We start from the raw sequence: 13163 nt of genomic DNA, 5'->3' as shown, positions 1-13163 counted from the left end.
ATTAACGTTGTATTGACATTTTTTGTTGAAACCAATGTTTTAAAAACCAGACCGATGACCGAACCGGAGAAGCTACTGGTTCACGGTTCAACCGGTTTAATCATTGGTCGAACCGTTATACTGTTTTAAATACATATAATTAAATATAAAATATAGAAAATATATTAAATTTACATATAATTAATTAAATATAAAAAAAATATTAACCTTATACATATAATTAATTGTAAGTAAAAATATTAAAATTTCATTAACAATAAAATTTCATAAATTTTTTGTAGATAAATAAAAGTAAATATATAAATGATTAGTTACACAATATTAAAAACTATTAAACTCTGTGTAATTATAAACTCCTATATTGTAAAATATTAGTGACGGTAAAAACATAATTAAAATATAAGAAATATATAATTAAAAGGAGTTGGTATTTAGAGACGAAGTCATGCGCTCAAGCCCAGCAACAACAAATTTTAAAAAAATATTTTGAAAAATGAAAAAGTTCAAAAACCGATTTCCGGTTCACGGTTGGACCGGTCCCACCGGCCGGTTCCACCGGTTCATGGCGGTTCAACATGCTAGTAGTTTTTAAGGGTGAACCGGACTGGACTGCCTGCCGATTCGCGGTTGAACCAGTCAAACCGGCCGATCCGATCCGGTCCTATTTTTAAAACACTGGTTGAAACTATGTGTCATCTGTTGACATCAAATTTTAAAATTTAACATTTTAAATTATAGTTTAACGTTTGTACAAAATATTATTTGCATTTTATCAGTAATCTTAGTATATAGAGGAAAGAAATTGTTCGATTGAGCCTAATTAATCAGTAATGGTATAAACTTAGGGCCTATGTCGGTAATATTACTCGAGATTGGGCCCCAGTTGGCGTTGTTAGGTTATGGGAGACTGATCTTAGTAGGTAGTAGTATTTTTCAACACGATAGATTTTGTAATGAAAATAAAATGGTATTCAATGACGGAGCCACCATGGAGTCTAGGGGCCACGACCTCCCCCAGCTAATGTAGTTATTACTATGTATATTCTCATATAGTCTCAAGTAGCGCAAATAATTTTGGTCCAAACCATTCAACGTAGTGCCCCAAGTTCGGATCCCTTCTTCAACAAATCAATTTATTTCCCTTATTTTTATGTCAAATCATTTTAGTCCAACACTCCTTTATTCTGTATAATCTAACATGCAGGGAGTGTTATATTGCTAACTCAATACTTAATTGCTAACTATAACTAAATAATAGCCATTAGATATTCAAATTAAAGTCCTAGATCATCAATCCCGAAATGTCAATACGACCAAAAAAAATGTCAATACAGCCATATGATTAATTCCAAAAAATATCAATCGGGGTATTAATGTCAATTAACTACAAAATTAGTTATAACTAACTTTTAAAAGAAATTCCAAAACTTTAAATTCATATAACATATATCAAATTAAAGATAATTTTATAAGGATTCCAACGATATCCTACATGCATATGTTCAACGTCAAAATTTGAAAATAAATCGAAAATTTTAATTTTTTTTTCGTACAGCAGAAATGTCAACATACTATATAAAATATGTAAATATAATACATGTAGAATGTCAATATAAGCAATGGTTTAACATTCTTAACTCATTGTGTTGACATTCTCAAAGCATTGTGTTGATATTTTCGAAACACTATATTGACATTTTCATCCAAAACCCTAATTTGGAGTTTTTTTTATCTTTTTCGATTTAATTAATAAAAATGAAAATTAAACGTGGCAAATTGTAGACCACACGTTTTCTAAAATCTTACGACCCTAAATTAGTTGTATTTAGCAATTAAATGATATGTTAGCAATTGATCACTCTCCCTGACATGAATGCATCTGTATATGTTAATATGTATGCCAATGTGTATGTCAATTATCATTTGTTTACTAAATTAGAAAATTCTTAATTTTTGGGATCATTTACGGTTCTAGCAATCTTTGCAATTAATTATACCCCATCGATTTCTATATGAAATTGCATTAGAGATTCAGACATGAATTATATTCACACGAGTTTTTGTTTTAATTTTCTTACACTTTTATGTTAAAGAGTTTTACCCAGAATGCTATTTATTTCCATATATCCGATTTTTAGTCTTATTTTTTAATTTACTTGCACCTTATTTTTTAACGATGACCAACATATCTAGTTTTTATTACGCATTCTCTACTTTTTTTTTTCTTTCATTATTCATTTATATCTCTTGCAATTTTCTATTGTTTATGTTGCAATAATTTTCAGTCATGCCGATAAAAAGGGTATCTAAAATTTGAGCACCCATTATAAAATTCATGGCTCTGTCATGGCTCTGTCACTGATGGTACATGAAGGAGATTTATTCCTTAGGGGAATTTGTAAAAGGATAAACAAAAAACATTAAATGTGAAGGGGTCTTAATTCTACTTATATTTATACTCCCACCAAAGTAATTCTAGTTATATTTACGAAATCTATGGCATGAAAGTTGGTCTCGTCCTACTAAACATGTTGTTTCAGTTTTTCTGATAGCAACAATTAGAGGCTAATTAGGTAGTTAATTATTGAGAGGGAACTACCTAATCTTTTACTTTCGTACATAAATGGTATCTGATTTTTATTTTATATCGCTTTTGATACCTTGTGACAAAAATAACCTCAAGTACCACCAAGCATGTGATTTTTTGTTATGGAGGATATTTTTGGAAATTTTAATTAAATAGTACCAAATATGTGATTATTTTTTCTTCCTTTCTTATTTCTTTTTTAGTTTCTTCTTCATTTTCTTCTTTTTTTTTAGTATTTTATCTTTCTTTCTTCTCTCTTTTTTTCTCCTTAGTTTATATTTCTTCTTCTTTCTTTTTTTCTTTTATCTTCTTTTTATTCTTTCTTTTTAATTTTTTATTATACATACATCAATTGCATTCATAATATAAATCAAGAACAAAATATCTAATTAAATTAATTATTTAATATAATTAAATCAATTAAATATTTTTTTATTACATTACTTTATACTCATTTTAAGATTGAAACACCTAACTAAAAATATTCAACTCTTCATATCATTATGAATACAATTCACAATTGTTATTACATAATATTATATGATTCATAATGTATATAATTATACGATAATTATTTATTAATTACTACTAATTTTTAGTATTATATTAATAATATTTTTATAATAATTAAATATAATTATAACTATAATTATAATTATCTATATTTGAATGATATTAAAAATAAATTAATTATTAATTTATAACATCAAAATAAGAATATTAATATTGATTAATAATAATAGTATAAAGAGTGAGGAGAATGAGAGATGATATTATAATATCACTTTTGGTACTAATTTTATGTATACCTAAAATATCCTTTATGACATAAATGAGAAAATGTATTTGTTTAGAGGGCATTTTGGGATAAAATTGCATCAGGTACTAAAAATATGATTTATAAGTACCAAAAGCGATATAAAATAAAGATCGGGTACCATTTATGTAGTTCACTCAATTATTTAAAATATTTTTAACACTAATAATTAATAATTGCAAATATAAAGCTAGCGCAGCAGATGATATGGTTGCAGAGCAGCTTAAGGAAGCATACTTTTCCAAAGTTGAAAAAAGTGATAAACAACTTTGGGCAAAGTGACAACACAAAAAGGAGATCATCAAAAGCAAAAGTGGTTAAAGCAACATGATTTATTTTATTTTCTACCATATTTATATATTTTTACCAATCTTGATTTGTTTGTTTATACGGAAAAGATGCTTTTTGCATGGCATGAGTGTGACCTGTTTTTTCTGGTCCTCAATAATTTTAACATACATGGCCCCAACAAGTATCAAGCAATCTTCCCTTACACATAGTCAGAGCCACACATGATGAAAATTCATTGACCATGCACCAAAAATCATTATCTTCAAGCTATTATTTGAATTCCTAAACCAAAACGAAAATGTTTCCTCAGATAATAGTACTACTACTACTTTGCACACTTTGATGAAATTAATTTGAGTTCATTATTGAAACTTTATAAGTTCACATGAACACATCGGCGTAACAAATACTCCTTGACTAGCATGTATTTGCGGTTGCGGATGGTCTAACATGGACTGAAGTGAGCCTTATATAGATCAAGTATGTTATACTGATCATAGTTTCTTGTTTGTGTTGGAAACAGATAAAAGTTATTCTAGGACTAACCGATTGATCTCCTCCATAAGATCATAATTTTTTTTAATACTACTTACTTTGAATAAAATCTTTTATTTTTTAATCTTCCTGTAGATCCTCAAAGCAATTTTTTGGTTTTACCAATCAAGGGGAATGATGATGTGGCGATATAGCAAGCCGGAAACCGTGTTTTAGTGAGAGAGACAATGCTAGTGAAATCGTTGTCACGTTGTAAAAAACTATGGTCCACGAATATAGACAATTTGTGTGTGTGTGTGAACGCGTAACGAATCAGTATCAACGGCCTGTGCAAGAAGATGGCAATTCTAGCAAGCAGAAGGAACCCCACTTAGAATAGAAAGGCTGCATTACTTGTCACATGAATTAATATTTCACCCTAATAATTGAGATAGTAAATAAAGGTAATATCTTACTTTGATGGCTTCCACCGCTGTCGTATACTAATAATATTCTTTTCCAAAGCAAAGCAAGAAAAGCTTTACTGAAAACGAAGCTCAATTTGATAAAGTAGAATTTTCAAAATTATGAACATCCTCATTAGTCACAAAAGCTAAAGTTAAGTTGAATAATAATGACCTTCTTCGTTTTAGCCTCACCTTCACCTTCACCTTCACATCTCATCTTTATTCCTTGATCCACAAAATACAGAAAAATCAAGAATGAAGAAAAATATACCCAGTTTCTGATCTCAAACATGGCTTATTTTACATACATGTATGTTGTTATACTTTGTTTAATAATTCCCACCATTTTTGGCCAAGTTACAGGTGAGTTCTTCTTGATTCCATATTTCTTGTTTTAGTAATTGGAATCACCATCATGACTGCTATGTTTTCATAAATTGAATCATTACTCATCTAGCATGAAGCATCTCAAATCAGATCAAGGTTTTTAAAAATGAGAAACAATCTAAAGTTAGCAAAGCATCAAACCTGCAGAGTTCATCAGCATAGACTGTGGAGGCACGGGAAACTATACCGACAACAGCACCGGCCTGGCGTGGATCTCAGACAACGGAATCCAAGGCGACGGTGTGTCAGTGAGAGTGGGAGATACAAATGGAAACTCACAGCAGCAGTATCAGACAAGGAGGGATTTCCCAACAGACAGTAACAAGTACTGCTACACACTCAGCACTGAAGAAAGACGGCGCTACATTGTCCGCGCCACCTTCTTGTACGGGGCCTCCATGAGCCAAGGCGCGTACCCCAAGTTCCAGCTCTACCTGGATGCAACAAAATGGTCCACGATGACAGTTATGGATGCTTCTAGAGTGTATGTTAAGGAGATGATCATAAGGGCGCCGTCTCACTCTGTGGACGTGTGCGTGTGCTGCGCAACCACAGGCTCCCCCTTCATATCAACTCTCGAGATGCGGCCTTTGAACCTGTCAATGTATGCCACGGATTTTGAAGATAATTTCTACTTGAACGTGGCAGCAAGAGTCAATTTTGGTGCTCCAACACAAGAAGCTATAAGGTTAAATCATTTCTTCAATCACATTGCAGCATGCGGCACAACCGTGAAGCAAAATTTGTTTCCACAGAATAATAGATGCTCACCATTGCAATGTGACTGAATGGAAGTTCTCGTGCAGGTACCCCGATGACCCCTATGATCGTATATGGGAATCAGATCTTGACCGAAGGCCGAATTTCCTGGTTGGGGTAGCACCTGGTACAGAGAGAATCAACACTACCAGAGACATAAATGTGAATACCAGAGAATATCCACCTGTTAAAGTGATGCAGACTGCAGTTATCGGGACTAAAGGAAGCCTCAGCTACCGCTTAAATCTAGAGGATTTTCCAGCTAATGCCCGAGCTTATGCATACTTTGCTGAGATTCAAGATTTGGGATCAAATGAGACGCGGAAATTCAAAATGGAGCAGCCTTACAATCCTGACTACAGCAATGCGGTGGTGAACATAGCTGAGAATGCCAATGCAAGTTACACACTGTATGAACCTAGCTACATGAATGTGTCGCTGGATTTTGTTCTGACATTTGCGTTTGTCAAAACTCGGGATTCAACACAAGGCCCAATTCTGAATGCGATGGAAATAAGCAGATATCTAGAGATTGCTGCCAAGACAGATGCAAAAGATGGTAACGACATGATCTCACCTTATCCGTTTTTGAGAAATTGCAATACACCAATACTTATTAGACCTTACTAGTCTTTTCTTCCATTCGAAAGTGAGCAGCCTAAGTGTCCTGCGTGCTATGTTTGTTCAACCTGAATGGACCAGGGAAGGGGGAGATCCTTGCATCCCGACGAGTTGGGGATGGGTGAGTTGTAGCTCCACAGCACCACCTAGGATCTCCAAAATGTAAGTCACTCAACTGTGTTGATCAAATGTCATAAAATGGCAGAGAAACATAAATCGACCATGCTAGTGTTTTGTTTGTACAGTGTTCTGTCAGGTAAGAACATGACGGGGGAGATACCCAGGGAGCTTAATAACTTAGAAGCATTAACAGAGCTGTAAGAACTTTCCACGATTAACACTTTATTTCTGAATCATCATTCAGGATAGTTTTCACACGTTTCACTAATACAGGTGGCTGGATGGCAACTCATTTACAGGGACGATCCCTGACATGAGTGGCCTCGTAAACTTGCAAATATTGTAAGATCTTTAATCATGTGGTTTCTTAAACCAAGTCTTATACCCCTATATGTTAGCCTCATGCGATCGGATATGCAGGCATTTAGAGAACAATAAACTGACTGGACCACTGCCTTCGTACCTGGGTAACCTGCCATACTTGCAAGAACTGTAAGTGTCTAGTAGATCTTTTTCGTTTGTGTTTCATCATTTGAAGCTTTTAGCATCAGTTAATTCAGAAAACCACCAAGTCCAAAGTTGGTCGATGGTTTCCTGCAGAAGTTCCTAAATATAACATTGTGTGAAAATCTTGGTATTATATCTGGCAGGTACGTACAAAACAATTCTCTGAGCGGGGAGATACCTCAATCGTTGTTAAAAGAAAACTTAACTTTGAGGTCAGTTGGCCTATGATTCATAACCAGGAAACTATACTCATATTCTTAGTTTTACTTCACTTAATCGTACGTACTATACGATGATTTTTGGCTACTTAGTTGATGGTTAGAAACTTAGATAAATGGCTTCGTGAAGAAAAGAAGCCACAAATTGTAGTAACAGATCAAAGTTCTGATGTGGCTCTACAATTAAAGTAGATATTAATATCATGAATGCTCCAAGGCTATCCATTTTCTGTTGCAGTTATGAAGGCAACCAGCATCTCAAACCAGTGAAAAAAAAACATGACAGAGTAATACTTGGGATAACAATCGGAGTGATTCCACTTCTTCTTGTTCTCTCCATTACAAGCATACTGCTACTTCGACATTATAGGTCAAAGAAAATTTCACAGAGGAATGAGAAAGGTCGGGCCCTTACTGTTTTATGGAGTACTAATATGTGCCTTCAAAGTTCATGTCTGCCATTCATTTACTTTCTTTGTGAATCAGGCAACTCATGGCGTGGCAGCTCCAAGCCGTTAACAACATATTCAATGGCACGAGGTGGATCTTTGATGGATGAAGGGGTGGCATATTACATTCCGCTCCCAGACATAGAAGCAGCTACAAATAATTTTTCAAGGAATATTGGGAAAGGAAGCTTTGGACCAGTTTACTATGGAAAGCTGAAGGATGGAAAGGAGGTAGCGGTGAAGATCATGGCCGATGCATCGAGTCATGGGACCAAACAATTTGTCACAGAGGTACTCAGATATTGACCCCACAAAAAATTTCTATGATTATTTTTCCTAGAGATTAGCATGCCAAACTCTTGAACTAATTAAAAACCAGTCAAAACAGTTCAAAACCACACAAAGCATACTAGAGAATCGAAAAGAGTGAAACAAGGTTACCTCAACTAGACCAAGTATGCCAAGACTTTACAGAATGCTCCACAATTGTCATACATTCTACCTGCATATAATAGAGTCAGATAATGCATAGTATGTATAATTTGCACCATTAAGTCTCTGGTGAGAGACCAGAAACTGACACCTGATTGCGAACTAGTCAATAATCTGTTCAAGAAATTTTGTTTCTCAGGGCCGAAAGATGAATATTTTGGGTGTGACATACTTATTAACGAGCTTATTGCTTACAGGTCGCACTGTTGTCTAGAATCCATCACAGAAATTTGGTTCCTCTAATTGGATACTGCGAGGAGGAGCATCGGTGCATGCTTGTCTATGAGTACATGCACAATGGGACCTTACGGGATCATATACACGGTTTGTATCAGCTTGTTAAAGTAGGAATCTAAGATTCTTGAGGATAATAACAAACTTAAACATAAATTTCTCGTAGGTTCTGACAACCAGAAGCACTTAGACTGGCTAGCACGCCTTCGTGTTGCTGAAGATGCAGCTAAAGGTGGACGCTATAATTCAATTTGTCTGATAAAAATTCCATTTCTTAATATTAACACAAAATTTTTATTTCAAAAACACTACAGGTCTGGAGTACTTGCACACTGGATGCAACCCCAGTATAATCCACCGTGATGTTAAAACAAGCAACATTCTTCTAGATATAAATATGAGGGCAAAGGTTTCAGATTTTGGGCTCTCAAGGCAAGCTGAGGAAGACCTGACACATGTATCAAGTGTGGCAAGAGGAACGGTGGGATACCTTGATCCGGAGTAAGTGGAAAACTTAGGTGGCTTGCAGAAATGGTGCCTTAACTGTTGAAACTGATGATAAATTATTTATTATCAGGTACTACGCAAATCAACAATTGACGGAAAAAAGTGATGTATATAGTTTTGGTGTTGTTATGCTGGAACTTATCTCGGGGAGGAAGCCTGTCTCCATAGAAGAATACAGTTCTGACTGGAGCATCGTTCACTGGGTAAGCCCTCACAAAATCTGTCTGTTATGAGTCATGTTTATAAGTTTTTCCTGGGCTCATGTCATAAAGCTTCCCAAGGCACATATGTACATCTGAACTTCGATATGCATATCTCAGTAGTGAAGCTAGAAAAAAGGGTAGGATCTAATTAGAAGAAAGAAACAAACTGGATCCCAATCATATAATCAGGAAATTACAAAATCAGACACAAGCAGTAGAAATGTGCCCCTAGATATAAAGAAGAGGTGATCCATTAGTTATAGTAGCATGCATATACACCTTAGTTGACTCATGTTAGGAGATTTCCGTCTGCTGGATAGACTACAATCCAAAGGTTTCACAAATTGGAACCAATTAAAGGTCTGATTCTAGAGTCGAAACACTGCTGGATGAGTACACAATATATAACACAACTAAGGATAAAACAAAATGCCTGAGTTTGCCTTAACTCATCCTGAACATATTAGAAACTAACTTGAACTATAACTGAAGTTATTTCTCATTAGTAGAACATAACTAGTTATCTCTTCCGTTTTTCTCAGAATCTAGGTAGAATAGTAAATGAAATATGGGCAAAATCAGAGAATAAAATATATAAATCATGATAGCCATGTTTGCATGCCTTATATTTACAGAACCTAATCCTATCAGAAAACTTTTAAGACTAAACACTATACTAAGATGCAGATCTCATAGAAGTATCACGAAAGGAGAAACTCACGCCTCTAAAGCTCAAAGAACTTGTTTAAGAGTAAAACATCTATTAGAATATTAAGAAATCATATATGCAAGAGAAATGAAGTGCTGTCAGCACACAGCTCTCAACCCTGATATGCAAGTCTTTTTTAATCTTAAAATAGTAGGTGTTGCATAGTAGTATTTGTTTGTTACTACTACTAGAGAATGAATGCAAACATAATTCTCATATGCTTGTATTGATCTTCGCTAGGCAAGGTCTCTGATCCGCAAAGGAGACGTGATCAGCATCATAGATCCTGCACTGGCAGGGACTGTGAAAGTTGAATCTGTTTGGAGAATAGCAGAAGCAGCAATTCAGTGTGTGGAACAACACAGCTCGGTGAGGCCAAGAATGCAAGAAATCATATTGGCCATACAGGATGCAGTCAAGATCGAGAAAGGAACCGATAAGTTAGACTCATCGGGAAGTACAAGAGGACAATCTTCTAGAAAAACACTCCTAACAAGCTTCCTTGACATCCAAAGCCCTGACATTTCCAATGGATCATTGTTCCCATCAGCAAGATAACAATCCACCATCAACCACCATCTAATACCTCAATCTCATCTAGGATTTTTACTACATGTTTATACTATCCCACCTAAAATAGCATCATTGTAGATACACACTCTAAATGTGCTTAATTTCACTCTTTTACAAGTGACTGAAACTTGCATCAAAGATGCATCTTCTTTAATGACGTGGCATGAAACAATTACTTATTAGATTTTGTTAATATTAACATGCCTCATTGGGGGCTTTTGCAGTCTTGCTGGCATTACCATTTTCACACGGTCATAACAGTGATAAATTCCAACAGTCAAAGGCTGCCAATATAGAACTTCTACATAAAATGGATGATGATTGGTGATAAACTATTATTTCTGGTTAATAAAAATAAGGTACATTGTCGCATCAGTCAGCTTATAATATGAAGGCAAATTCAAAGTGTTGGATTGGACTCATGGCTGTGCTAATCGAAATGACCCAGTACCTAAGAATTTCTTTGAGATGACATAGTCAAGTCATGATGCACAAGATGAATGAAAACACAAAGTCATCCCTTTCTTAGCTAAAAACGAGCAAGATATATAAACAACGGCACACGCGTTTTATTTATAAATTAGAAATGCATAATTTCTGGCATTGTTGAAGAAAAGGGATTGATGAAAGTTGAAAGTTTTATCTGATCAGAAAGTGCAATTTTGTATGGAGCATAAATTATTTGACAGTCAACCTCTGCCTGGATTTGGATCCAGACCAATTTTTTTTTATTTACTAGTACAAAATGTACAATTGTATTGTTTGATAATTTACAATTTACTTTATCCTTCCACAATAAAACAGACATTTCATTTTTTGCACTAGATTTAAAAAAAATGATAAATAGTTAAATGGAGAGAGGAAAGTGAGAGAGAATAATGTCTTATCTACACTATTCTATCTCTTACTTACTTTTTCTTCGCTTTAACTATTTATAAATTTTTTTTAAAAAAAATGAGCGTTCAAAATGAAATGCCTTTAACACTGCGGAACCAAGGGAGTACTACATTTGTATTTTTTTCCTTATAAAATTAATGTAGCTTCTTTATATTATCGATCATACTACACAATTATTTTTCAACAATCTGGTCACATAATTGACGATGGGAATATGGGATACAAGTACAACACAACAACCCATTGTCTGAATTAATGCATCACATGTTTTCACCCATGAAATAAACCGCAAAATTATGTGTTTTATTATTTGAAGTAATGTATAAACTTATTAATAGTGATTATAAAAAAAGTTGGCATGAACTTAGTTTTGGAGTCGCTGTATATTTTTTTTAATATTGAAAGAAAGAGATAGAAACCGAGGAGTTTATCAATTTGTGAGGATACTTGGGATTGACCTCGAATTTTATGGATTTAATGCACCAAAATACAAAACTATTTTTTGTAAAATAAATACGGCACTACGATTAACTCAAAAAAAGAAAAAAAAGAATGGCATAATAAATCCAATGAATTCTCAACAAAACTTGTTTTTTTCAAATAAATACTGCATATGATTGCCTTCAAATATGTACGGAGTAGTAAAAATCCAATGAATTCTCAACAAAACTTGCGTATTTTGTTGCGCTTAAATGCGATTTCATTCAAATGTCGGTGTAGTCGTTTACCAACTAGACTAATTAACATATTACTCCAAAAGGGTAAAACATAGTAATTATTTTCTACCATTAGTCTTGTTGTCTAAATTAGAAACATGCAAAAGATCTAACATAAAGTTGTTTTCTTAAGTTACGTCTTCAATTATTGTATAATCAATTAGGTAATATTTTTTTTTAATTTCTTTTTTTTTATCATAAAATCTACTACTAGCAAATAAAGTCATTTCAACTATAATAAACAGGCTTTAGTGAGCAATAATATGTTCGGCTACTCTTATAGATAACATATTTGTTACTGCATTTTTGTTAAGTAATTACCGAACAATACATTTGCTCGGTAATTGACTTCTCATTACATATCCGAGCACTTATTTAGGACTAAGACATGTAAATTATCAAGTTAGTAGTATTCGACAATTGATTTATTTCTTTTCAAATGACCACTTGAAACAAATTCTGACAAAATTATAGATTAATTACATTAGACGATTATTTACTGCTATTTATTTTCGAGCTAATGATTGCTTGGTACTCCTTGGTAATTATAGTACTTATTAAAATAAGTCTAATTATACCGATCTATCACAACTGTAGCTCGGTAATCATTTGCTTAATCAATTCCATATTAAATTTATCAAGCAAACCATTTCTCGGACTTTAACTAAGTACAAGAACATACTACTACTTGGTAAATATATTCGGTATTGCTTGATAATTTTTAAAATTTATTTCCTCATTGATTTGCAATAATCAGTAAATTGTGAAAAATTATTTTAAATATAATTAATTTGTCTATAAAAATTTGTCCTCTTCCGTTTATTGTAAATTACTCTCTCAAAGTAGATACTACTACTCTCTTCACCATAAAAAAAATACTTCAAAAATTAAATTTACAACCGATGATATAAATTTACTCATACAAGATTATAGTACGGAGTATTATTATTTGATAGTATGATCTCAGTTAACAATGAAATGCAATTCAATTAATAAGATAATTTAGCTCAAAATAACAAATCATTTATAACTTATATTATTAATAATAAGTATGTGCTAGTACAGAGAAATATATCTAGCTTATTTTTTGCTGTCAATCAATATAAAAGGGTATACTTACTTAATAATTTTATAC

The 13163-nt window shown here is 33.4% G+C and overlaps 1 protein-coding gene across 1 annotated transcript; it reads left to right on the top strand.

The window, feature by feature from the left end:
- Window positions 1–4719: 4719 nt before the first annotated feature.
- LOC125205701 (probable LRR receptor-like serine/threonine-protein kinase At1g67720) lies at window positions 4720–10638 on the top strand. The gene is made up of 15 exons (XM_048104770.1): window positions 4720–4999; window positions 5171–5711; window positions 5830–6341; window positions 6433–6565; window positions 6649–6720; window positions 6797–6865; window positions 6944–7015; window positions 7174–7242; window positions 7487–7650; window positions 7735–7988; window positions 8387–8513; window positions 8590–8655; window positions 8738–8924; window positions 9001–9133; window positions 10083–10638. Exons 1-15 carry the CDS (start codon window positions 4927–4929, stop codon window positions 10398–10400), a joined length of 2790 nt encoding a protein of 929 aa, XP_047960727.1. The 5' UTR covers window positions 4720–4926; the 3' UTR covers window positions 10401–10638.
- The last annotated feature ends 2525 nt before the right edge of the window (window positions 10639–13163 follow it).

This window comes from Salvia hispanica, chromosome 2 (genome assembly GCF_023119035.1).
Source record: "Salvia hispanica cultivar TCC Black 2014 chromosome 2, UniMelb_Shisp_WGS_1.0, whole genome shotgun sequence".
In the NCBI taxonomy this organism is placed as follows: Eukaryota; Viridiplantae; Streptophyta; class Magnoliopsida; order Lamiales; family Lamiaceae; genus Salvia; species Salvia hispanica.
Note: the sequence above shows the minus strand (reverse complement) of the source record. Positions and strands in the feature narration are given on the sequence as shown.